General features: G+C 45.0%; 1 protein-coding gene across 1 annotated transcript in view; it reads left to right on the plus strand.

The window, feature by feature from the left end:
- Positions 1-26,564, plus strand: part of UBTD2 (ubiquitin domain containing 2) — a 48,267-nt gene that overhangs the window by 10,253 nt on the left and 11,450 nt on the right. The window contains exon 2 of the mRNA XM_065848917.2: positions 14,089-14,325. Within this exon, the coding sequence (XP_065704989.1) occupies positions 14,089-14,325 (237 nt within the window). The remainder of the gene's footprint in view (positions 1-14,088; positions 14,326-26,564) is intronic.

Genomic DNA, 26,564 nt, shown 5'->3' on the forward strand with positions numbered 1-26,564 from the left:
GAACCAAAGGAACAATGCTGGCCTGCTCTGTTGTACAGCTAGTTCTCCTAAATACGATTTTTCTAGTCAGTAGGTTTAAGTTGGGTGGGAGGACGAGAAGTCAATGGTTTGCGACTGAATTACCACTCCAGTTTTTTTAGACAGCTTGGAAAGTGAAATATTCCACTGGTTTTTGGAAAGTCAGTGCCCAGCAGTGGGGAAAACACAGGGTTTGGATTCCTTGTTCATCTTTAACACTATGGGTGTCTTTTACAGCCCATCACTTCACCTTGGAGCCCCGATTGCGGCTGCAGAACGGGGGCTCTGAGCTTTCCCCATCGCCAGGGCCTGGTCCGTCATGGTGGGTTCCCAGGGAGCAACTTTTTCTCAAGAATTTCTAAGTAATCATATTTAAAGCAGCGTTTACCACGGCTTCCTCAAAACACTGCGTTGGAAAATGAGCAAGTATTTCTTCTGCATTCCATATAACTGTTCATTTATGGAATTCACGTTTTTCTGGCTTTATCCATCCCAAAGCAGACAGGTGTTTTATCTTAGGAATGTAAGTACTATTTTTTTACTCCAATTATGTTCTTTCTGATGATTGTATTCAGAGAAAATCATATAAATGGTATGCCGCAGGACTATGGAAGAAATGACATTAGCGTTTTATCTTATTGCAGTGGGAAACTTATTAGCAAGAGTTAATAATTTGCATTGAGCTCCACTTTGGTTAGGAAGATATTACAGATGCTTGGGGTGGGGAGGGAGCGTTTCGGTCCTGCCGGTGTCCCACGTTGTCACCATCTCTTGGCAGGTGACATCCGGAGAGATGCCAAGAGCACCGCTATCCAACAATCACACCTGTTGAAGGAATTATTTCATTAAGGGGTGACAATTCAGCTTAAAACAAGGTTGTGCGAAGTTCAAGGTGACGGTGCCGGCAGGGGCTTCTGTATTTGCTGGTTCAGTGCTGTGTCAGAAGGGATACGACTGATCCAACCTGGTCCTAAAGCTCTCCCAGGGCTGCCTGCTCGCGTGTGCTGTTGCTCGCTCATCCCTCTGCCTGCCAAATTTCCGAGCTGAATTCATCTCCTGTTGATAAAGTGCACTTCTAGCTGCCTAGGGCACTCACCTCCCTTCCTTCGTTATTAGAAATTAACCTGAGGGTTTTTTACAGCTGAAGGAGCTCTCGCCGTGCAATTCAGATTTAGGTGTCCGCACCGTTTATGTTCTTGTTCTTATTTTGAAACTTTCCAGCTTTCACTCGTTTATGCTGAAAGCCAATAAATAAGGAATCGTTTCTCTCACAAAATGAATATTTTTGTTTCGAGATATTTCAGTGCGGGTTATTCTGTGTTAGAGTCCGTTTTCATGCTAACTAGTGAGCTCTTTTCAGCCGGGGGACGCTGTGCTGAGCGCTGCTCTCACCTGAACACTTTCTAGTGCATTTTTCTCATGCTCATCTTTGGCTTTTACAGAGATCAAAACCTTTAGATCATCCAGGTTGTATTTGTATTTCAGTGGCTTTCTTGGTGTGCCAGTTTGGATTGAAAGCTTGAGATGGTTTTGATCCGGTCCTGCTGTTCCAGGTGTGGGTATCTAACAAAGTGGAGGACAAAGGCTTCTGTGACAGCTGAGATGCAAACGCTGTGCTTGGGGGAGAGGGAGTTACAGATCAGTCGTAAAAACAGGAAACCAGACATCAAACTTCAAGGTTTAGTATGAAGAGAACATGCAAAAGGGATTCTTCTTCCTACTTGATTAGCAACTACGTAGATATGGTTAGAAAAATCATCTTGAATGTACCCCAAAAAAGATTCGCAGCAAAGGAGTCTCACGTTTCTTATTCCCTTTCTGATTATTATTTTTAATAGCCTCTGTTTCTAGTAGCGCCTGAATACTGCTGTGATAGAGAGGATCCTGAACACTGGCCATGGGTTTATGAACCAAAGCTACAGCTTAAAAATTAAACAGGACAGAACCTGTTCTACTGTTGGAAGAAATCGCTGCCTGGGACCCGGCCTGAGCCAGACAGGGCTGCTCGAGTCCCAGCTTCCCGATCCTGGTCTTGATACAGGCTTTTCAAGCTTATTAACTGGATTGTGGATGCAGAAAGTATTGACTACAGAAGAGAAGTGAACGTGTTTGATTTTTGCCAGGGCGTTAAGCCCCAGTCTGTCAGACTCCTGCCCTGCAGAAGTTCAGTGTGCGCAATCAAATGCATGAGTGCTAAGGGACCTTGTTCTTCTGGTTCCTCACTGTTTGGGAGCACCTGGAGGCTCATTTAGCTGCTGTGGTCATAACTGATTTGTTAATGTGGCAAATTGCTGTAAACTGATGGGAAACAAGGGACAGCAGGGGAGGAGAATGAGTCCTGCTAGGTAAAATATTGTGGCATGTGGAAAACTCCTCTGGGGACGAAGAGCCATTTGTGCTAAGGGCAGCTGAAATATAGAGGGGATCTTGTTAGACTGAGGATTTTTAATGTTTGTTTTTAATCAACCTGCTGCAGAAATGAAGTTTCCCCCTTGCAAGGCTTTGGTTTGTTGTTGGTTTTTTATCCTGTGGCTGTAAACTCCAAAAAGATGGGCTTGTCGGTAGGTGGAAAACCAGGTCCATGTTCTGGAGGAGTCTCGGGTGATGCTGTGGTGTCGCGACTTGTGCTGTGTGACCCTAACGGAAGAACTTCAACAAGTGAGGTACATTAATTTCTGCTCCTAAGTCGCTCCGTGTGCTGGGTATGGTGGGACTGACTTGGCAGCTACTGTAGAAGGTGTTAACACCTGCTCTTAAGAGCTGGATGAGAGGCTGCTTTGCAGAAAGAAGCTTGACATCCAAGGAGCATCGAGGGTGCGTTATCCTACGTTACACATCTGCCCGCAGCTGGAGGTGCTCAGCACGGCCGTGTGCCCCGGCTCTGCCTGCTCAGCTCACGCTGCCAGAAACACTTCTCAGAAATTACCAGGGAAAACGAGTAGTAGGTGTTAGACAGCAAGATAAAACACTTCTTTCAACACCAGGTTGAAAGCATCTAAAAATTGATACAGAAGTCATTTATAATGGGTGTGAAATGGTAATTTTATCATGAAAAACCACCTTGTAAAATAGAGCTTATCAAAGCGGCAAGTATCGTTCCAAGGAATACAATTTCTTAGATAAATCTTTAAATGTTTGCTTAGGCGTCTTCCACCTGTTCCTTAAACTGAGCAGTTGCCTTCCGGTTTTCCAACTGGTACCTGTGAAACATAATACAGAGCTATAAAATTAAATCATTAAGATAATGTATGTTTGGTATGTGTGTCAGGTAAGATTCCTATTTTCAGCTTATACTGATCTCTTAATTAACTGATGAGCTTAAGTAGCTGAGATACAGTAATAGTGCATTTAGTTAATTGGCTAATGTGAAACTTTATCCCTGCCAAGAACTGTGACACTGGAATAAATTCAAGACGTGGTGTTAGATCTTGTAACTAAGCTCATTTAATCACTGGTCATTGTGAAAACAGTTACTGACTTGGAGGCTTTTTTTGTTCATTCCCTTGTGGGATTTGTGCCCGCTGTGCATGGGAGAAGGGACATGGCAAAGCAATGCTGTGTTCACCTGGTGTTCGTTAGAAACATCACACTGCCCACCTGGCTTGTGCATGGTACCTTATATTACACACACCGTGTTCAGGTTCAAATTTTGGTGGAAAGATTTAATACAACAGAGCCCCGTGCAGATGAGCAGTGTGGTGAGCTGGGATCTGAAGTCGTGCTGACTGCTGCAGCTCCTCCTAAGCAATTTGACTTTAGGGAAACTGTGGATTTCTAGGATCTCTGTTGGTTTTAACGTTTTCCCAGGTAGCACTGAGCTGTAGCGGTGACCTGAAGAGGTTTAAATGATGTTGAACCTAGTTGTGAATCTCTGTGGTGCTGACACAGCTTGTTTCTTTCTGCCTTCCCTTACGGTCCTTCCTCCCCACCCAGTGAAGAGCTGCACAAGTCTGGGTTTACTTGGTGTAGTGACCTAAATTCACTGGTGGCATCGTTCGGAAGCTGCAGCACCATGCGCACACTGCACGTGGCCGTGCCGAGGAGGCTGTTCAGCCGGCTGGGTGGAGCCACTGAATTGTTTAAAGAAAATTATCACTTCAATATTTTGGAATGTTTTGGCAGGATGAAAGATAAGGCTGCCTTTTTTTTATTTTAATGGAAATTGTGCTAGAGTTGGGAGCACTTGCGATGCGTTGAACACAGGCCAGATGTACAGCAGATGTCCCTGTCTGTCACTTTCCAAACCCGGAGGATTCGTGCTGACCGTGTGTGGTCCGGCTGCGTGACAGCCTGGCACTGGCCGCCCCGCTCCTGCGGTTTAAGCCAACAGAACAGCAAAGCTTTGGTTTAAACGCCGCTCAACCAGACCCTGATTTGTGTTTTGCTCAAAGCGCACAGAACTTGGCTGTTGGCGTGCGGAGCAGCACTTACAGTTGCGTTTCGGCAAGAGGAACGTCAGCCTTTAGTAAACGTCTTTAAACCTTTCCTTAGCAGTTCATTTAGATGCTTGTTATGCAGTGGTCAGAAGGAGAATGTTATCGAGGAGAACAGGGCCTCCTGAGCCAGGCCAGTGTTCATTTGCAGCTGGGAATGCTACATCTTGTGTTAAACCCGCGTTGGCAGCGAGGCAGGCACCCGGGTCAGGGTGAGACACCAGCAGGGACTTGGCCACTCCTGGGAACTCACGGCTTCATGGTTTGATCTGACGTGTCTCAAGTTCCCCTGTTAACTGAATCAAGAGGAAGACATGAGGGGGTTTTCGTACTTCAGAAGTGAAGTTGCTGAGTTGCATTCGTCCTCGTGGTGGGAAACAGAAAGCACCAGGGGTGGTTTGTTTTTTTTGGTTTTTGTTGTTTGTGGTGGTGGTGGTGTTGTATTTGTGGTGTTGGTTTTGGTTTTTTAATAGGTAAGCTCTACACAGCTTCCCATTGCCCGCTGTGCTGCATACCGCGCTTTGTTTTGCATGCTGCATTAATGCCAAGCTCTTGACTGTAATCACGTCTTAGCTTAAACAGAGCTTTACACAAGTCAAAAGAATTGTGTACATTAGGCAGCCTATCTCAAATAGAATATTTTTCATGTTGCTGACAGCATCCTTAATGTTGCTTGTTGTAGGGTTCCGAAAAGATAGTCTGGTTGTGCACTGTAGATGGTACAGATTGAAGTCTTGGTGCTTGCACAAATAGGTAAATCTTTATCCTGTTCTGAATCCAGCTGAACACATGGATCTACCAGACACAGGAACACCTTAAATTCTAATGTAAGCAGTGCTGACAGGTAATTGCATTGGTAACGTGTGTCCCTTGAAGTGGTTCCACTGCGGCACTACCAGAGCTTGTGAGGCTGAAGCTAACGCCGAGCAGCCAGTGTGGCCACTGCTGCTCTGACCAGCTGAGGAAGCAGGATTAGTGGCTCCAGGACTCCTCTCATGGGTGATACCAGGACAGATGGACAGTCTGACATGTTCCTGCGTTACCCGTGGTCACCCTGTGACCGAGGTGCTAAGGATTTAAGGTGGTGATTGTAACAAAGGGGTTCGCTCCGTTCCATGTTCTCAGCGGTTGGGAGAAGAGCTGTTGCATCGTGAGCTTAATCGAGGTGATTGGGAAACATTCTGTTTGTGCTTCCAGCGGGAAGCTGGTGGGGGCACAGGGCTTGGGAGGAACCACAGAGCTTCTGTGAAATAATAGTAAAGCCGTAGACCTGATGCTAGAAAATAGTGCTGAGCTTTTACTGGTAGACCAATGTGAAAAATGACCTTTGAAAAGCTGTTTGAAATGTTGAGGCAATAACTGTAGAGAACTTCACAGTGGCTTTGTTTGAATTATTGCTTTATCCAACACCCTTTACTCAGTTTGTAACCCCTGGGCTTTGCTGTCCTGCTCTCGCAGCCCTGGGAGCAGAGGAATCGTCCTCGTAAAAGCTGCGTGAACGGACAGGAGGCTGAAGTTCATCTCTTGAATTGCACCTCAGGTGAGACAGAATGCACTGATGTGGCGACCTGTGTTATCCCAGGGTGTCCCAGTGCGGTGTGAGCATCGATGCTGGGCCGTCTGGATAGATCCACGTGTGCTGGGATGAGGGGCGATGCTGGGATCTGGTTTGACCGTCGGGGAGCAGCTCTCTAACACTTGAAGCTTTTCTTTCTCACTGCAATACTGCCGGCTGCTTTGAAATGCAAGGGGCGATTAGTGATGAGCTGCCTGGGAATACCAAGCTCTCTTGATATCTTCCATAGTTTCTGTTGAAAATGGTGGGAGAAATGGAAGATACAGTGTCATAGCTGGTAATTAGAGGCAGTTTTTCTCTTTGTCCAGCACGTTCATATGCCCTCATCCCCTTATATGTGTTATGTCTCATGCTGTGAAACCTCTGGATGGACTCAGCAAAGCTTTAGTGCGCTGTGTACACGGAGAGGCAGGGAAGCAGTGAGCACGGGTGACTTGTCCAAAACCGCCTGTAATTACCAGCATAACTCGCGTTTTATTCACTACAGCTTCTCCTGTGTCATTGACTCCTTTTGGAGGAAGGTATTGGGCAAGACTTGAGGAGAAAACAAAGCCTCACACCACAAGTTCACTTCATGGCTGGCTCAAAATCACCTGGTTTGCCTAGAACATTATAACATGGATTTGAATCTATAGCCTGATGTTTTATTATAGATCTGTTTAAAGACATAACTTGATTTTCTATCAGGAAATGTTTTTCTTGCAGTGTTCATTTCGCGCTTCCCAGTCTCCCTTCACAAAAAAGCCTAAAACAATGCAGTTTCAAGCATTGTCTTTCTGTCTGTCCATCTGTATCAGTCTGTCTGTCTACACACAGAACTGGGCAAGCTCCCGTCTTTCTCAGACCACAGGTCCACCAGAAATATCCCTGTGCTCTGAATTCCCCCACACTGTACTAATAGATATTTCCTTTAGTCTTCATATGAAAAAGTAGGTGTTGCTTCATTTCCTTGTTAGGAAAATTTAATTGTGCAGTGAAATATTTCATTTGTAAGGCTGCAAATCTTTTACTGCTATCCGGGGATGCTTCCTTTCAAAACGACTCTTCTTGCCTTGCAAAAATGTAACCTTCTTAAGAAAGAAAAATGCCAAAACCTAGCAATAAACAGATAAGATTCTGCCATCTTCCTGTTGTTGTGTAAGCCTGTTCTGCTTAATGTAATTTAAATTGTGTAAGCCAATGCTACTTAATGTAATTCAGATTGTCTGCTTCTTACATGCCGTATTTCCCCATCCCCTCCCCAGTTTCGCTGTTGTTCTGCGCCCGTCCTTTGACTCTTCCTCCAAACGCTGTTGTAATTCAGCGATTGAAAGGATTACACTAGAGAATGAGGCAGAGAAGATTATGAAGATGAATTGGATCCAGATATTGATAGCAAATTACAAGATACCTTATGAGGAAATTGGAGCAAAATAGATTTAAATTGAGACTCATTTGATAAAGTAGAGTATAACTTGCTGATTGCAGGGAGGGAAACCCTTGGGACTATTACTAAAAGAAACTTTATGGGTAATAAACCGTTACCGTGCATTTAATTTGTCTTAGAAAAATACTTTGTTAGCAACTGATCCTCAACAGGGAGGCAATTTTGTAAAGAAAATATTTTTGATCATTAGTTCAATTTGAATAATATTTAGTTAGCTTCTCATGCTTGTCTTCAAATAATTACCCGTGGCTGTTTCCCAAATTGCACATCCCCAGGAGGATATCGCTTCCCCTCTTGAAACCGGGTCTTTGCTTTAAGCAAACCAAACTGTGCCTGTGTGCCATGTTTTCCTCGCTGGGCTCAGCTCTGCAAGTCTTGTTTTTTGTGGTTTTCTTGACCACTTATTTCTGTCCTTCTCCCATGAGCCGACAGTTGGCAAATCCCACCCTCTCCACATCTCATCTTTCCCGTTCAGACAGACTCTGGTTTGGTGTGTGTGGTTGGTTTGGTGGGGTTTTGGTTGTTGTGTTGGGGGGGTTGTTTGGTTAGGGTTTTAGTTGGTTTTGTTTGGTTTTAATTTAATTTTATTCTTGTTTTCTCCTTCCTTCAAGACTTCATTTCGCCTCTCCTGCTCCTTTCCTCACACTTCATTCAAAATCTTTTTCATCCCTCAACTCTTAAGCGGTTTTCTTCTTCTTTTAGATATTTTCCTAAACAAAACAAAGGGGGTGGGAACCACCAACACCAATTAAAGTATTACCAGATCTTGTAATTTGAACATGTTGATGTTCTCTTCTAATACCTGCCTGGATCAGCTTTCACGTTGTGCCCCGCAGGCAGAGGGTCCCTCGGTGCCACCCTTCGCCGGTGCTTGTTCCTTGTTGTCCATCCATCCTCATCCATCTCCACACCCGCCTGCAGAGCTCGGAAAGCACACACAGGTCCTGTTCTTGTAAATCCCGCAAACAGCTGCTGGTGGATTCACAGACACCAACAGCTTTGGGCCTCCGGTCCTAAAATGGAGCGTGTCCAGCCCAGGTGTCACCTCTTGGGACTTGGGACTTGCTCTGCCAGGTCATTGGTACCCTGGGTGGGTTGTGTGTGCGCACGGGGACTTTTCCAACACACAGCTGGGCCAAACTGGGACATTTTCTCCCACCTCTTACAAGAGCAGCAAAACACCGATGCCACAAGCAACAGATGCTTCTGTTTCAAAGGAGAAGGAAGAAATTCACTGTGGAGCAGTTCAACATGCCAGATTTTATTCTGAGCATTATTTTAGGATATAGGTAAGATACTTGAAGAAACGAGGTGGGAGGGAAAAGCTCACGTCAGGCTGACTGTCAGCAAAGGAGGCATTTCCCCAAAAGCTTACATTTCAGCTCAGTTGCTGGAGATAACTCTGGGCTCTAACAAGTGATCAGACCCTGTGGCCCCATCCAGGGGTCGCCTGTGTGGTCAGTAATGGGGAAGGAGGCAAATCCGATTCCTGATGGAAGCAGAGACCCCCCTGCCCTCAGCAGCGGCTGGGAGCTGTCTGATGTCTCATTCAGCTCTTGCATTTGCTTTATCTGATTTGACAGTAAGCCCTTTGGGGCAGAAATATTATCCAATTTGATTATCGAGTGCTATATAGTTCATGGGTGTCTAAAGTAGGAATTATGAATGCTTTAGCTGGATATTGGCTTTTAGTATGAGACTCTTCCATTACCAGCTGCTCCTGCTCATCTGGGCTGCTTTGCAGGAGGCAGCAATACTGTGATCCACAGTGATAGCGACATAGCAAACACCGCAGCTGTTAAAGAGCTCTGCACAGACATTTTTTTGACATTCTGTTAAGAAACTGATTTAAATATCTGGAGTTATCTGCAGAAGCAAACTCAAAAGAAGTGTCAATAACCTTACTGATTCTATTGCTTTGATGGGAAACTGTGAGGAAGGGAAACAAACCTTTGTGATTTGGGTTATAAGATAGTCTGCAAAGAGTGGAGAAATATGTCTTTGCTTCTAAAAAAAAGGACTTTGTAGTTTTCCGGGAGCTAAGGTTAGTGGGGCAGACAGTAGTAGCTGCCTCCAGGATACTCCTCCATGTGTGAAGGGGAAACACGTTATATGCAGCTTAATTCTGATGGGACAGAGCCAGCCAGCTGCTCACCCCCCACTGCTCTGGGGTCACTTTGAGGCATTAAACAGTCTCATAAGGGACCCTTGGCTGGGGAGGGGGCTCGAGCAGTGCTTGGATTTTGTGTGTGAGGGAGCACCTGAATGGCAGCTGTGCTGAGCTTGGACACGACAGCCTCTCCTCGCCTGCTTCTCCAGCCTGTCACTGCTGTCCCCTGTCCTGCCCCGGCCTCATGCCGTGTCCCCAGCGGGCTGGCTTTGGGGTTCTCCTGTGCACGCTGAGCCCTAAGTTCATTGTGCAGCTGGTAATTCACAGGACTTCTTACCTCTTTAGCCATCGCTCCTGCTGCCGTTAACCTGAATGGACCTCAGCCAGCCCTACAGGTGATGTCTGGAGTTTGTGCTCTGTGTGCCAGGCAAGCAGCAGGTGCAGTTGAGACTGGAAGGGAACAGAAACAATGCAGGAGGCATCTCTAAGGCAACTCTGGCTAGAAAAGGTCAAATATCCAGGAGGATGAAGAGCATCTATAATCTCTTTGCAGTGACTCCTCCGAGCAGCTCAGGAAAATCCTTTGTAAGGCCACATGTGTGGTTGCTCCTCACTAAGAGAGGTTGTTGCTCTTGAGCAGAGTCCTTCAGGTTGTCCGCAGCTTCTCAGCCCTCTTTGAAGTGCATGGCACCACCTGAATATTTGTGAGCTGCTGGAGCAAGAACAGCCCGAATTATTTTGAAGTGTCACTAATGTGCTGATCTTTTCCTTGTTGAAAAGTAGACTGGTGGTGTTGATATTTCCTTCCGAATAAATCTCTTGCCAAAAATATCACCCATTGACATCTAGTGAGATGTGCGACTTTCAGTATTGCTTCAGAGAGAACGTACCTTTTTGGCATTTATAAAACTCTTCATATTTTCAAGCAGTGTATTAATAATTTCTTACTTATGTTGAAGTGATGTAAGATGAAAAATTAATGTGGCTGTTAGTTTCTCTTCCAGATTTTGCAAGCTGGTTGTGCCTCTGATGTGCTGGGGCTTAAATGAAGTCAACATTTTCTTTTGAGCTCTGGTTTACTTCCAAAGTGAGGAATATAAAGCTGACACTGTGAATACTTGATGGAGGGTTTCAGGCTGCTGATGTTGGTTTCATTGCCTAGTTTGATTAGTCTTTATCAGTCTTATTAAAGAAAGGGGAAAGTCCTCTGGTGTGCTCCAACACTTTGCAGAAATTAGTGATATTTCTCTTTAGTGACTGAAATACAAGGTGGAAAGTGGAAGATTCCGGCCCTTTTACCTATTAGGGTTTTTTTACTGGTCTTAAGTTTCTTGTATCCCCTTCTGCTCCATCTGTCCATGCAGCTATGGAGAGATGAATATTTTTTCGGGGGGCGGGCAAAAGTTTTTAGGGGATCCGTGAAGCGCTTCTAATTGGTAAACACACTAAAGACCTTTTAAAATACTGCTTTGTGATGCCAAGTTGTGTTTAAAGGCTTAGTACTGGGATGGATGGCTTGTTAGAGTGGATTTGGCTTTAGAGCCATTTGTAGAGTCGCTTTCTTCCACCATCCTTCTTTCCAACGGGAAAAAACCAGACTTTATCACCAGGTTTATCACCACTGCTGTCCGTGCAGGAAGGATTGTGTCTCCGGGGAGAAGTTATTGGAGGCTGTTAGGATCTCTCTCCTTATCCTCTGCCCTGCTATTCTAGTGCAGAGCAATGTATTTGGATGCTGTTGGGCAGAGCGATGGGCCGTGGCGGTTTCTGCAGCATCAGCAGGTACCGGGCAGGCGGGTCCGTGTGCCTGGGGACCGCGGGAAGCGCCTTTAACCCGCTTCCATAATTAATGTTCCGGGAGAAGGAGAGGGCCCTGTGGGATAAATTAGCGTTCATTGAGTGTACGTGCAAACAGATGTTAGCTGAAGTAGAATGGAAGAAAAGATGCCCACTGACCCAAATTTCCTACAGTGTCCTGTTCAATCTGTCTGTCTGAAATTTTCATGCTCTGGCTGCCGAGCCTTAATAAGGAAACAATTTCTTGTTGGACTGTTTTAGCACATATGTTTTTGACAGTTTCATAATATACTGTTTAATGCACGGTGCATCTCGTCTGGGCCGGACCACCGTGGGCTCCCATGGTGTGCTCAGCTGGGAGACTCCGTGCTTTGCAAACACTGGGTTTGCTGGTCTGAAATCTGTGAAATGGGCAGCGCTGCTTTGAGGAGCAAATGGAAGCAATCCCATGGAAACAAAAAGCACTAAATGCTTGCAGTCACTTGAAAGGATTCTGAAGTTTATTATTGTTAGTTTCTGCATGGGATACATAACACCGGCTGGAGACACGGCATGTGTGCCTTGCAATTGTTGTTTGCTGCTTTTAATTACAAGCTGACTTTGTTTCCACTCAAATATATCCTCTATTATGCTTTTTTAATCAGAAGGCGGCTCATACCTTGACATAGTTGCCAATGTCACCTTACCATCGAGAGTTCTTTTAAATATGCTATTTTCAATTACTTAAGTCTCACCTTCTGAAGTGTGAATGTCATTCGGAGCTATTAACTGAAGTAGGTAGTTCTTTGATCGCATAAAGTCAGGTTGTGTAAGGACGTGAGGTGTAACCTGCTGTGTGTGGTTTGAAATGCCTCCTGCAACACCAGGCACCGATGGTCAGCCCTGAGAGCCGGCGCTTGGTGTTGGCTTTGGAAACACCTGAATGCGAAGGAGAGGGAATATTTGAATTAAACACTGGTTTTGCAAATGTTACAGCTCACCTGAAATGATTGTTTCTGATACATTGACTCTGCCATGTCCCTCACACGCACTCTTTGCCATAAATACGTAGTTAACTGTGGAGATACAGTGTGAGTCTAGATTAAAAACTATGGAGAATATTTAGACATTACGCTATTCTTCAATTGCAAACTGAGTGCTGGTGTGAGGAGATTTTTGTCAGCTATTGTCACCTTTCTAGCAAAAAAAAAATAAGAGGGTCTGGAGAAAGGAAATGTTTGTTGTTATCTCTAGGCATGGACATGGGATACAGGATGCTGAATGTTATCCCACGTGTCTGCTGGTGCCCTCCCATCCTTGCAGACAAGATAAGCAGCAGCTGTGATGTCTCATTCTCCTGAGACAGATTTCGGCCTTGGTGACGTGGCCGTGGGGTGATAGACGGTGCCTGTTTGTGGTCCCCTGGCCTGGTGGCAGCTGGGGCTCCTGTGACCCCTCGGGACAGCGAGGGCTCTTCCCGGGGACTGCAGGCAGGGATGGATCTCAGCAGCATGTGTGGTGGGTCTTTAATTGCCCTCTGTAGCTCATCTGGCTTTGAAGAGCACTCAGGACTCATCACCCTGTTTCTACAAGATGTCCCATGGAGGGGCTGCTGCTTTTCAGCTGCAAACGCGCTTAAATTTAGTTTAGTTTAGAAGACGTTTGGACTGTGTATTCAAGATTTTGCGGTGTTGAGCTGTGTTTTTGTGGTTTGTCGCCGCGATCTTCCCCGTCCTGTCCTCGCAGGGTACAACTGCAGCGAGATGCTCAAGATTCTGATGTCCAGGAGGTGCTGAAGGAAATGGGGTTTAAACTCTTGCAGGGAGAAGATTCTTCCCGGTGTGCACTGAGATGTGCTCCCTTTTTCCTTCCTTTCAACAGCAATTGAAATAACCCCATACATGCAGAAATGGAAGAGGAGGTTTTAGCGCAGTGCTGTAATTTAAAGTGAGCAGGTAGTTTTAGTCCACCAGCATCACACCTATGTGATTATCGGAACTGACTATTACACGTAAATAACTGTAGATAAAATGAAACAAATGCTTCTCTGCTCATTCTGAATGAGGTGACCGCTTTTTAAAGCTTCATAGATTCCTGGGTTATTCTTTTGTCACGGTTGAGACGGACAAACGACATAGACCAAGTTCTTCCAGGATGAAAGCAGTAGGTGCCATTTATTGGCACAAGTGCATTTTTATACAGTTTTACCAATTGATGTGTCTCTTCACTATTGGTTCCAAGTTACAGCAGTAACATCTCATTGGCTGATTTTGCTATCATCAGTGTTACTCTTTTACTCCCTTCTCTCTCACGGGTGCATCCTTAACATCTCCAGATACTCCCGTCTTTCTCATGGGTTGGCCTTCATATCTCCAAGGCTAATTTCTGTTCCCATGCCTTCCATCAAGGAATCCATGGACCCACCGTAATCCCCCACGTTCTTTAGAGATTTCTTTCTCTGACGTTTCTAGCCCTTGTGTGTCTTATTTGCCTTTCTGTATATACTTAACTCTGAATTAAAACTTTAAAAGGTGATGATGCAAAATAACCATCCTTAGCCTCTTAAAACTCATGTATTACCAGAGTATCATGTGGAGCCCCGGGAAGCGAGGCGATGGCTCGAAGAAGGATCAGGATTGCTCAAAAGGAAGTTTTAGCTCCATAGATACTAACCAGAATAACTAAAGGGCACTTCAGTCATTTTGTGCTGTTACATCTTTAAAATTTTCCTTCTCTTTCTCCTCCACAGTTGCGCTGGGTCGTAATCAGCCCTTGAAAAAAGAGAAACCGAAATGGAAGAGCGATTACCCCATGACCGACGGACAGTTGCGCAGCAAGAGAGATGAGTTTTGGGACACGGCGCCGGCTTTCGAAGGTCGCAAGGAGATTTGGGACGCGCTCAAGGCTGCTGCACATGCTTTTGAGAGCAACGATCACGAACTGGCACAGGCGATCATCGATGGTGCAAACATAACACTACCACATGGTAGGTGCATCAAGGGTGGATGTGGCCTGAGAGAAACAGTAGGTTAAGGGAAATGTGTTTAGGTGCGATAGTTTGATATACCTGTATTTCAGTATGCACAATGTCTCCCTATTTAGTGTTTCAAAGCAAAATTATATTGGTGTGTAGAGTGACCAAGGAATCTGCCTTTTTATCATTACCCTAAATGTCAGTGTATGATCAGGTACATGCTGCAATGCACAAGAGTCTCATCTCTGTAGGCACCGCTTCTTATGATCGAAACACCAACATGCTCAAAGGTACAGTTTGCTCCATTCTTTTCCAGCCTCTTTGTAATGGAGTAGATTGTTTTCCCTGATTTTATGGGTTTATTTGGCACTTGAATTGTTTTGTTTGGGGTTTTGTTTGTTGAATTGATTGGGTTTTTTGTTTGTGTGTGTGTGTGTGTGTTTGTATTTTTCGGAAGAGTGTGAAAAACTTTCCCGAAAGCTTGCACAAGATCTCAGAGCAGATCGTCAGCATCAGGATGGAGTGTGAGCACACACTTCAGGTGCTTTCCTTTTCACCCTCTTCTGAATTCTGGTTTACTTTTCAAACTCTCTTCTCCCTTTATCAATCCCCCTTATTCCAAATTGAAACACAGTTCAAGTTCTGCATTAAAAATAAATCTGAATGGATTAGTAGCTTCAGTGACCTGAAAGAATCAGGATGAAATAAAAATACTCAAACCACAACCAAAACCACCCACACCAAACCAAACCCCCCACCAAGCCATGACAAACGTTCTGGGAGGTTCTGCTGGGCGCCCTCCCTGCCAGAAGGGGCACGAAGTACATTATTGTACCAAGTAATGAACTTGTTCCAGACACATGCAGCTGAATGCCGTATAAAAGACATTATAAATATGCTGATTAGGGGAAGAGAAAAAGGATGATACGGAAGATTGCCTGCCTTGCTTTCCAGCATAACTACTCTCTGTGAGATTGACAACCCATATTAACCTCTGCTTCCTTAAGTAGTCACAGTTGATCATGTATTTAGTTTGGAAGGGGTGGATTTGGGGGTCTGTCTTTTCCCATAGTTAGGTGTGAAACACCACTGTGTTGGGGCTCGGTGTGTTTGGTTTCTCCCCTCTCTCGTTCAGCAGCGTCGCTGAGAGGTGGAACCTTCAGTGCTGCCACACGACCTGGCTCTTCCATAATTCATGGGTGATCTTTTGTGCTCCTCTGGATCATTGTTTTCAAGGAGGTTTGTGTTCTGCTGCTCGGACTGATCAATGAGTGAGGTTTTGTTCAGGGCAGTTACACCGATGGAAATGATTTCTGTAGGAGCTGTAAAGAGAAATTTGTCAGCTGATTCCAGAAGCTACCAATAGCAAGAAGACATCGGGTCTTCTGTGACAGACCTGCTGCAGGTCTGTGTGTGTTCTCGTCTCGATCCAATAGAGAGACACAAATAATTTCAGTGCCATAAGCTAGTGTGGTTTTCAGAAGGTGGAGAAAGGAGTCGGGTTGTCTGGTGTGGAACTGGTACCAGAAAACCCCTTCCTGTGCTTCTCATACCAGGTTTCTTTCCTTGCACTAGTACATAAAACTGCTCGGAATCTGGAAATCCTAAATTATAATACCTGCCAGGTTTCTTGATTTTTTTTTTTATGTATCAATAATGAACTTTAAATAGCATTTTGTGTCCAGAAAACGACAGAATATTCTCCTAAATCAATAGTATTGCTGGAGTTTTGTCCTTCCAAAACATCTCTGTTGCTGAAAATGTCCCAGGAGAAGTTGGGTGTTTAAGCAGCTTGTGAGCTGGAGATAATTGTATAGGTGAGAGGGGTCTGGCAAGATAATAACAAACGTTACTGGTCATTTTAAGTCCCCATTCAGGTAAATGGAAATAATTTCTTGCAGAATGAGTATTTGCAGAACTAAAGTATTCGCTGCATTGTTTTGCTTAGTTGCTACAATTAAAATAGTAGAGGTCAGGGAAACAGAATGTTATATATAGGGCAGGTTTCACCAAATACAGATTACTGTGGTCACTTAGTGCTTACGTGAGTTGGTCTCCAGGTCAGATGTTGGCTTAGCGTAAAAAATGGTGCCTTAGTGTGTGAACATTCAGGTTGTGCAGGGAGGGTCTGGGTCTACTTGTGGCCATACATCAAGGACTGATAGAACGTAATTCATTTAGTAAATGACAATTCAAATCACAAGCATGCTTTTGCAGTGAGAGGGATGTTATTTGTATAACGTCGTTATGGAATTTGAGACCCTGGTAATGAGGTATTTTGATGGCATTCGATTATGTTTTCAGTTGAAATGCTGCGCAAGTGTTCGGGGGAAATGTTGAACTTAGGGCATCAAGTCACGTAAAGAAGCCGTTTGACGTTAGGTTTCTGCTTCCTCTTGTAATTGTGGAGTAGGATTTGATTCCAGTCGAAAAGTTCAAGTCTGGGTGGAGGATGCATCCTCGGGTTTGGAGATAAAGCGCTTGTATGTCCGTGCTGCTCGCTCACAAGAAGAGAGGATGGGTGATGTATAGTGTGAAAACAGCATTCCTTAGGTTCTCAAATCCCTGCATATTAAGCTTATCCAGAGTTTAAGGCTTTGAGTCTCAGCAGTTTCTGGTTGCAAGCAAAAATCTGAAACTGGGCAAATAACTCCCATTTCTTCTCTCTGGGCAGTCTGAGGAATGCAGGATGGATGGCATGCCCTGGAAATGAGCCCTTTAATGTCATCCAGTGTAATACTTAAGGGGGAAGAAATATGTGAACGCTTGAAGTTGGCTTTTCAGCAGACAATTTGCCCGGGGTCCTGCCTGCTACTCACAGACTGCAGTCTGCTCTCCAATGCCCACATGCGGAATACTCAGAATATTTCCGAAATAAGTCAAGAATCAAACTGGTGTCAGAAGCTCTGTTGCGAAAACCAGGCCTGGCCTGAGTCCAGATTCCGAATACAGAGTGTGTTGGGTATCCAGGATCTCAAGCTTAGTAGTGATTTTTATACCCACAAAACTGCATTATTTGTTATCCAGCTTTCTGCTGGTGACACTTGTTCTGTGCATCGACTGCTTCCGTAGTGCTCTGTGCAATGTGACCTTTCCACGACAGAGAAAGCTGCTGCTTTTAGAAATGCAAGTATTTCTTAGTCATCAAGCATTGTTAGCACCACGTGTGAACAGATTAGGAATAAAAACCTTCAATCACTGGGCTCGGTATAATGCCTGTTATCAGCAAACTGAGCCTTTCTCCAGGCAGATAGAACAAACAAACTGTTCCAAGCAACACCAAAAAACTCTGTGCTTTTGTTTACCAAAACTTAATTTATGCAAAATTTAAGAAGGTGGGGAAATAGTTGTTAAGAAATCCAGGTGCTGCATTAATGAAGCGACCTGTGCTTACCTGACTCGCACAACCACCTGGATTTACCCGGATCTGCTGAGCTGGGCTCTGCGCAGGACCTGTATCCCCTCTAAAATTCATCTCTTATACCCTTTGTGTTGTGTGTAGAAGCTGCTGGGGAGCACCAGAGATCCCCTTGGAGTTGAGGCTTTGTTCCTCAGATGGGAGGAAAGGGGAAAATGCTGCTCAGGCTGTGCTGGTAGAACCTTTGTATTTCCCCAGAGAAAGCAAGCAGTTAGGAAGATGACGTCTGGAAATCAAGTCAGCTTTGTTTTCCTGAGTAAATAACTTCGCAATGGAGCTCTGGCATTTTTGTACATGCAAACTTGTATATGTGGTGAGGGGGGTGTCAAAGACGGGATGTTCCTCCTGTGGTTTCTTAGCTTACCAAAGAATCTCGATTCCTAAGGAAAACTGCATTACCAACATCAAGCTAAATTTCTTTTGCTGAAAAACATTAAATCTCCTACTTTTTTCCTTCCCCAAAGAAATAGGTCTAATGCAGAATGATGCAATACTATGAGACTATAGCGTTTCCTCTCATTTATTTTCTATGTGCACAACCAAGGCTTAAAAACCCCCAACTGAGCTCCTACATCTCCATTTCCACTGTCCCTGCGTGGTCAGCATCTTGTGTATGTCTGCAAACTCTGCATGACTTACAACATTAAACCTGGTGGAAGAGGGAAAGGGAATAAGGACTAACAGAGGTTTGCAGGTAAAATTCTGCTCTAGCTGATGCTGCAAAAATAAAATTGCTCTTTCTTATTCCAGAAACCAATAGGAAAGGAAGGGAAAACCGCCATCTCTTAGCACTGCATTCAACCAGATACCTCACTCGTTCAACCTGTTTGAGGAGGCCTCTAACCAATGTAATTTTTCTAATGGATGCCTTTTGCTGGCTTCTGTGGTTAAAAATAGCTCGTAAGAAGCATTAAATAAATAAATAAGCTTGTGGGATGAGCTTAGCACTTCTCATCTATCTTGGGTACCTCTGTGGGATGTATTTAAAAATAGAAATAACGTTATCGCCAGTTTATACTTTTTTTTCCCCTGATGTCTTAAGGTAGCGCATCCTCAGTATTTTATTAATGAGTCTGTTTAAATGTAACGAAGGACAGTTTTACATATTAGCTATCAAAAAGGAAACGTTGGAGTGTGCGGTGTTTCATTAGAGCCTGCACCAGATGTTAGTGTTGAGCTGAACTTGTCCTGAAAGTAGTGAATATTGGTTGGAATCTGTCTCAGGTTAAGTGGAGTTTTAAAATTTCAGGATGGACACTTAATCTGCTGTAGCATAGTTACCTGGATATTGGGTTTAACTCCTTTAATGCTGTTTAGATGATAAAAGGGCCTCTTGTTAAGCAACGGCTTTGTGCTGGGGAGCAGCCGACTTGTCTGTGCCTTAAACCAGCTCCCAGAGGACGGTCAGCGGGCAGAGCTGTCACACCTGCTGTGTGTAACACCGGAGGTTGTGAAAAGCGGGGAGGTGAGTATTTCACTTAAATGCTGGGGAAAAAGCAGGTGAAATTACTGAAATGTACTTGCCGTGAATAGGGCATTTTTTCCCCCTTTGGGTGAAATATTCAACAGAAAACCATAAAAAAAAAAAGCGCCCCAGTCCAAATACGAATTCCTAATTCTGGCAGAAATCTTTTTCGCTATTGACTTGTAACTGTGCATCACGCTGTGATATTTGCTGCCTTTGGGCCTGATGTTTCTGCACGCTAAAGAGCGGCTTTTAAAGCCGGACCTGCAGCTCTGCACCCCCCGTGTGCTGCCCTCGTCCCGTGTGCCGGGGGTTTGGAGGCCATTGAGCCCAACCGGACACGTTACACAACGTCATGTGGAGCACAAGGGTGATGGGAACGGATGAGGGAGCTGGGGGGTTCAGCTGGAGAACAGGAGCTGAGGGGAGACCTTCTGATCTCTGAACTGCCTGAAAGGAGCTTGGAGCATGGAGGGGGTTGGTCTCTTCTCCCAGGTAGCAAGTGACAGGACAAGAGGAAGCAACCTCAAGTTGCACCAGGGGAGGTTCAGATTCTTCACTGGAAAGGGCTGTGGGGCATTGAACAGGCTGCCCAGGGCAGTGGTGGAGTCACCATCCCTGGAGGGGTTTAAAAGGCGTTTAGATGAGGTTCTTAGGGACATGGTTTAGTGCTGGAGTGAGGTTATGGTTGGACTGGATGATCCTGAGGGTCTCTTCCAACCAAAATGATTCTCTGTTCCTGCAGCAGCGTCTGGGTACAGCTCTGCGCTTCCCCAGACCATTGGGATGCACACACTCCCTGTTTATCAGGTTCGGTTTGTTTGCTTTTGGTTGTCCTTGTTTATTAGTTGTACTCAGCAAAGAAATTTACCCTCTGCTGTGTTGAAAACTCCATTTTTTTGGTAAATGGTTTCATGCTGTTGCTCAAGACCTTGGGAATGCAAGGTGAGGGGAGAGAGGGTGACAGGGAAAGCTGATGGAACAGGAAGATTTGGGGTGAACAGGAGAGCCGCCCGGAGCTCGGGTGCGTTTGGCAAGATGTCAGCGTTGCTTTCAGCGTTGATTGCGTTCGTTGTGCGAGAAACCCCGAGGAAGTTTTCGTGCAGCTGAAGTAAATCACAGGGAGCGCTGGAGAACTTCTGCTCCCTGCTTTAGCTCATATTTCACCTTCTCTTGTTGGGCTCAAAGTAAATCAGAAGAGTTATTGAAGGTTTTTGGAAATGGAATGGGTTATTGATGGTGGGATCAGTGTGTCCAGGTGCTGCTGGACTGTCTGTATGTTCCCTTTACTAGGATGGCATTTTATTAACTTTGATCACTGGATGGTTTTCCATCCTTACCGAGACCGTTCTGATGTTTGGGGAAATCTCAGGCTGACAGGTTTTGCCTTGCTCCGACTTCTTTCCTGCAATAGTTTGATGAAAACTTTACATACCAAGATCATGCCAGTGCGAGAAACACAGCATTCGCATAAAGCAAACATTTAAAAAGGCAGAAGTCAATTATCACGCCAATGATTTCACCTCTTACTGCCCTTTGGAAAAGGGATTGAGAACTGAAAATGTAGATGCAAGTTGCAAACATTTGAGTCTTTTCTAAAGCCTCGTTTCACATTCTCTTTCGCCACTTTCTGCTGTCGTTCGCTTTAACAGCGCTGTCAAGTCTGAAAAGCCTCAGCCTGTGATATTGGCACAGTTGGCAGCCTTAGCTGCCTTTTTCTTTTTAAACTGGAACTTCAAGGAGGAGATATTCAATTTATAAACATGAGTGAGAAAACAGCTCTTCCCGGCTGAAAATACAGCATGTTATTTCAGTTCTTGGATGCTTAAAGCAATCCATTTGTTTACCTTCCCACTGAAAAAGGGCAAGTTTGCAGCATTAATTTATAGACTCCAATGCAGTAGAAACACCTTATTTCATAGTAACCACTTCAGAGCTGGGAGTTGGAAGCTTTGGAGAAACCTTTGGTTTGGTTTTGATGTTTTAAGTGGAGTTGTGAATGCTTACACTCCTGAGTGCTTTCCCCATTTCCCTTTTGAAAGCCTTCTAGGGGAGAAGGGCAGGGAGCTAATGGGAATAACCCCATCTTGCATTGACCTGGAGTCTCAAACAGTTGTTTTTGCACTTCAGCTGCGTTTTGTTTTATCCTCGCTCCGGTTTTTACTCTGAAAGGACCCATGGAAAGCAGCACGTTGCTGTGAAGGTGCCTATAAAGCACAAAATAAACCGAGGCAGGTAAACCCTTGTTTTTATGTGAACCTCCTTGTTCTTTGCGCGTCTCTTGAGCTGCAGGATGCTGAGCAGGGTCAGCGTGCATCTTTGGGTTTAAAATGTCCTTTGCCACAACGTTGGGTTGCTTTTGACATTCACCGCTTCCCCTGTGCAGTTTATATCAGGGCGATTTGATGGATATTGCGACAACAGGAATGAGCAGGAGCTGGGAGTCAGGCAATACTGGGATGGCTTTGCTGCTCAGAAGAACCTCTGTGAATCCGCAGCCTCCCAGGTGGTGGCAAGGGACCATTTGTGAAGGGCCTTCACTTTCACACCCAGTTGCATGCGTTTTAGAAGGAGAAGGATGCAAACCAGCAGTGATTTTAAAATGCGATGCACTGCAGAGGAACCATCATCTGCCACACAATGAAGTGATTCTCAACAGCACCATTAAATGGCGTATTCATTTCCACCCCCTGGGCTGGCTGGGACCCCAGGTTTCTGAAGAGCACCAGGTGTAGCCCCGGTGTCCCAGGGATGTGGTTGAAGTGAGAGGTAGAGATTCATGGAATATCAGCCATTGCCAGGCTGCCACCAGGCAGCTCGTGGCTGAATTAAAACCGCGTCTTTGTGTGGTACTTTCCATTAGAGAAATGCTTCTTTCAAACGCGAGCTGTTCAAGAGATGCCCTGACTGAAAATTAGAGAAATGCCAATAAATTCTTGTGTAATCTGCGAGTTCCACTGAGAAGGCTGCGTCCGCCGTGCCTGCCCCATCGTGCTCCACAGCGTTGGTGTTTCTCTTGTTCTCAAGGAAGCGAATAACACCCAGGCTAAAGTTTGACCAATATTTGTGTTCTTTCTGCATTGCAGCCGCTGTGCGTAGCTTGTGCTGGGGAGATTTGCAAGCTGAGAAGGAGGGGAAATCACAATAGCTAATTATTGAGTCTTCTGAAGATAATCATTGGAATTGGGTTAGCAGATCACTACTGGAGGTGCTTTTATTCTAATGGTGCACTCCTTTCACTTATTTTTGTTTTCCATCCTCTTCGAAATCCCAGATAATTCCAGCTAACGTGCTTGCGCCGGTACCCAGACACTGAGGAGTAAGTACACAAATTCACCGCGTAAAATGCGACTTGTGCTGATTTAAAGCAAAGGGTTACTGTGGAAGATGGTGAGAAGACCCATCCGTATTTTGCAATTGCTTTAATTTCCTTACCCCCTCACAGCTCCGTCGGTGCTGGTGCAGGACACCGGACTCCTCCTCACCTTGAAGCCAAGTCTGTTTGCTCAAAAGCCTCTTCAATCTGCAGCTACAATTAAGATGATGATTTCCATCATTTCTGCTGTGATTAATGTTTTTAAAATAGATGAGCAACATCCTTTCTGGGGGATGCTGGATTTCCGTGTTTTCTTCAAATGGAGTGTTGGACCAAATCATCGGGATGAAAAGCAGTTGTGCCTGGCTGCAGTATTTATATAACTTAAGTGCAGGTTAGAAACTGTGAACCCTTTAAATAAAAAGCCACTTATGGCTACATCCTACAGTTGTTTTCCTTAAATATTTTTAACTTTTGCTTTTGTTATTTGAGAGATATTTTGAGGAGCTTCGTCAACATAATTGCTTGACTCAGGTCTCTTCCCCGTGCCCGTCTGTTTCCTGCCTTTGGTTTCTCTTTGCCTTTGCTGGTGCAGTGAAGATGCCCCTACAACACTGTTTTCAGAACTGCCTTGTTTTTTACCATTAAAGTGCAACTAACTCATTCAAAAGGAAAAAAAGATATTACTGACTCTACATGATGGTCATTAAATGCTCAAAATAAACCTGGACTCCCGACAAAAGAACATCTCAAATTCTTCATGTAAGAAGCTGCAGACTGCTTGCTGATCTGCGTGTTGCTGATCTTCCAGACAGGAATATGTTTAAGTGAATAATATTCCTCTGGTATCTGATAGCGGTCAGGACGTGATAATCTAGTTTATTAGATACTCCACGGGAGTGGACATTTGCTCCATCATTGGCTGCTTACAGCGGTGAATCTGGGTATCTCTTTCTGCCTTGCTGTCTGCTGGTAAAATGAGAAAAAGAAATATGAAGTGTTTAAAATGTATTCTTCATTGGCAATTTCAGTGTAAGGCAATGAGAGCCCCTCAATGCTGCCTTCTGTCTGAGATGATGATCTTCAAAGGCGGCACTGCTTGCTTCTGCCATTGGCACGGGGTGTTTTACAAGCACAAGCAATGTGTGTTTTGTAGCCTTATTGCAAAGAAAACTCACAACAAAATGCAGTGTGTGCGCACGTGTTTCCACTATTAGGTATTATACAGAAATAACAAAATCTCAGAGCTGCCTTAATTTGTTCCATAGCAATCCAGCAGGTTTTTAGTAGAAGGTCATCACTGCAGCAAGGCCTTGAGTTCTTAGTTTGGCTGGGATCTCAGGGTCTGTGCAGATCCCCAAAGGCTCTGCTCGGTGCACATTTAGGGGATGGTGCAGGTCTGACTTGCATGCAAACAGAGAACCTGGTCACCTTAGCCATTGCAGAGTTAGCTCTCTGTGCAGCGGTACTGTGCAGGCTCAGATAAGTGTGATACAATGCTCTTTTCTTCTGCAAATCTCCCCACCCCATTTGACAAGCTGGGTAATGGAGAAAAGCAAATGTGAGTGAAGAGGGTATACAGAGAGGCTATTTTACCAACCAGATATTTTTTTACGTTTTTATCTAAGAAGCCTGTCTAGACAGGCGTCTATTTGAATGACATGCAAAGCAGAATAGTCCATAAATACTTCATTAGTAAAAAGACTTGTTATCATTGAACCCTGATGTAATGTTTCTTGGAAGCTGTTACCTTCTTGCAGTATTAGATCCAAGTTTAGAGAGTGGTGTGGAAGTGGCAGCACATATGGTATTGAGAACATGACAACTACTGAGTGTTAATAAATGACTTTCTCTATCAAACATCATTTGGATAAAGAAGGAGCCATGGATGAATTGGTCTGTTCTAGAGTTTGTATTGTAGCAAAAACCTGCAAGGAAAGGGATAGGGGAACTTGTCATAAAGGATCCCGTGACTGGGTGACTGGTTATCCAGCCCGCAAACTCACGATCACAGTTAAAATTCACCATCTTCTTCCGTCGTTCAGTTCATAGTTGATATTCAAAGCCCTGGTCTGGTGACTCTCAATCCTTGGCCACGCTGTGGGTTACGGGTGCGTACAGACCAGTGGTGTCTTGGTTGTTTGGCACAGCCAGCGGGGATGAAAAGCCAATGAACTGTGTAGACTTGTGTTTGTTTGTGCCCTAGTACAATTGTATTAAGGAGGAATTGGCTCTCTTCTGTAAGTTACGTGGCTGTCAAGTTTTGAGTTTTCTGGCGTAGGTTTCCCTCCTTCTCTGGCAGATGAGCACAATGGGGCTGTAGATCCCGCTTCTTTTGACAGGTTTGGCACTTCTGTTCTTGGCATTGGTGAGGATTTTTAAGGGGAGTTTTAAGGGAGTTGTTTCAGAGTCCTGAGCCCTCCTTTCCCACAAGGATTCTCCTTCCCAGATTGCTCTCTGTCCCCACTGCTCCCTCCTCCCATGGCAGCGAATCCCTCCTCTCTGCTGCCCTGCTCTCCCCGTCCAGCTCGGTGGGGACAGTAAGGGTTGCGCATCTACCAACGGGGACTAAAATTTAAAGATAGATGGCTTGCTTATCTAGTGCAGAAATTTCTGTTTTTCAGAAGACTGCGTTAATCTTAATTATCTTTCACCTTCAGCCTAGTTGATTAGTGCTAATGCATTAACTGATGCCGGTGCTCTGCTGTGGTAAAGAGAGGGGATCAGCGTGCCCAACAACGCACCTTGCATATCTGCACCAGCCTTTTCCCAAAATAAACACCCCCTGCGCCTTCCCTGCTCCCTCTGCCCAGCATCCAACCCTGAACAAAGGGTTTCTGACACACACAGGTAGAAATGGCACACAGGTTGGCTTTCACTTGCAAGAGATGGGTGGGACGTGCGTCAGCTGGGTGACCATGGCACATCCCTCTTACCCAGCAGATCAAGGGGCTGCACAAACCCCTGTCTCACTTCGCTGTTCAGGTGCATCTTGGTTTCTTTGGCAGGGGAGCATGGAAGTGATGCCACCTCGAAGCGCCAGCTCTGCTCGTCAGTGCTGCTGCCCTCTGGTCCCAGCACATACTGGGTGCTGCTGGTTCGGTGATAGCGGTTTGGGTTTTCCCCCCCTGTGCCAGCACGCAGGTGTGAGTTCTAAAACTGTTTTTTAAGAATGGTTTACTCATGAGATCACCAGCTTGATTCACAAACCTGCCCCACGCAGGGGTAAGGTGTCCTTAGGTTGAAGTAGGGTGACTTAGACATGGGGGATCTTTGGCTAAGTGCTCTGAGATCTGCACTTCAAAGTATAATATTATCACAGCAAAAGCAGCTAGTTAGGATCATTCAGGTTGGAAGGGACCTTGAGGCTGTCTATTCCAACCCTCTGCTGCAAGTAGGTGTGTCTCAGGTTATTGCATTGCAGAGCCTTTTCAGAAAGTTGAATGTATGTTATTTTATCAGCAATCTCGGAACCTGGGTGAGCCGGGTTTTCTGAGGAACATCCAAGTGGAGATGAGCATGAGCAGTGCAACAGCTGATTGAGTGAACCAGCTACGAGAAACGGGGTGGGATGACACAAAGGCGGTAGCGGAGTGTATTAATTTTCTCGTCCTTCCCCTTGCTGTAATGCACCAAGCACCACTCCACCTGTCTCCTGCCAGTTGTCACAAGTGGGACTGAGCTGGTCCCCGCACACCGAGCAGCTCCCAGAGCACTGGAATCTGCCAGCTCCGGGAGTTGTTTTGCTTTGTGGAATTGAGCCAGACCAATAATGCTCCCATAATGGAAGAGCTGTTTCTCAGCGATTTGGAAATGAGAACTGTTAAATGCTTAACACTCCTACAAAACCCGCTCTTTATTACAAAAGGGAGGCTGAAGATGAGAGCAGAGCTGTTCTGTGTCCACAGTTGTGCTGCAGCTTAGGAAACAAACTTGTGCCTTTATAAAGGCTTTGTGCAGTATGGTAATCTAAGTTTATACAGTATGATAGTCTAAGTTTGCATAGCCCATGGAAGATTAGTGTGGAAGAAGCATGAGAAAGGGCTTATGTG

The sequence above is a fragment of the Patagioenas fasciata genome, chromosome 14 (genome assembly GCF_037038585.1).
Source record: "Patagioenas fasciata isolate bPatFas1 chromosome 14, bPatFas1.hap1, whole genome shotgun sequence".
NCBI lineage: Eukaryota > Metazoa > Chordata > Aves > Columbiformes > Columbidae > Patagioenas > Patagioenas fasciata.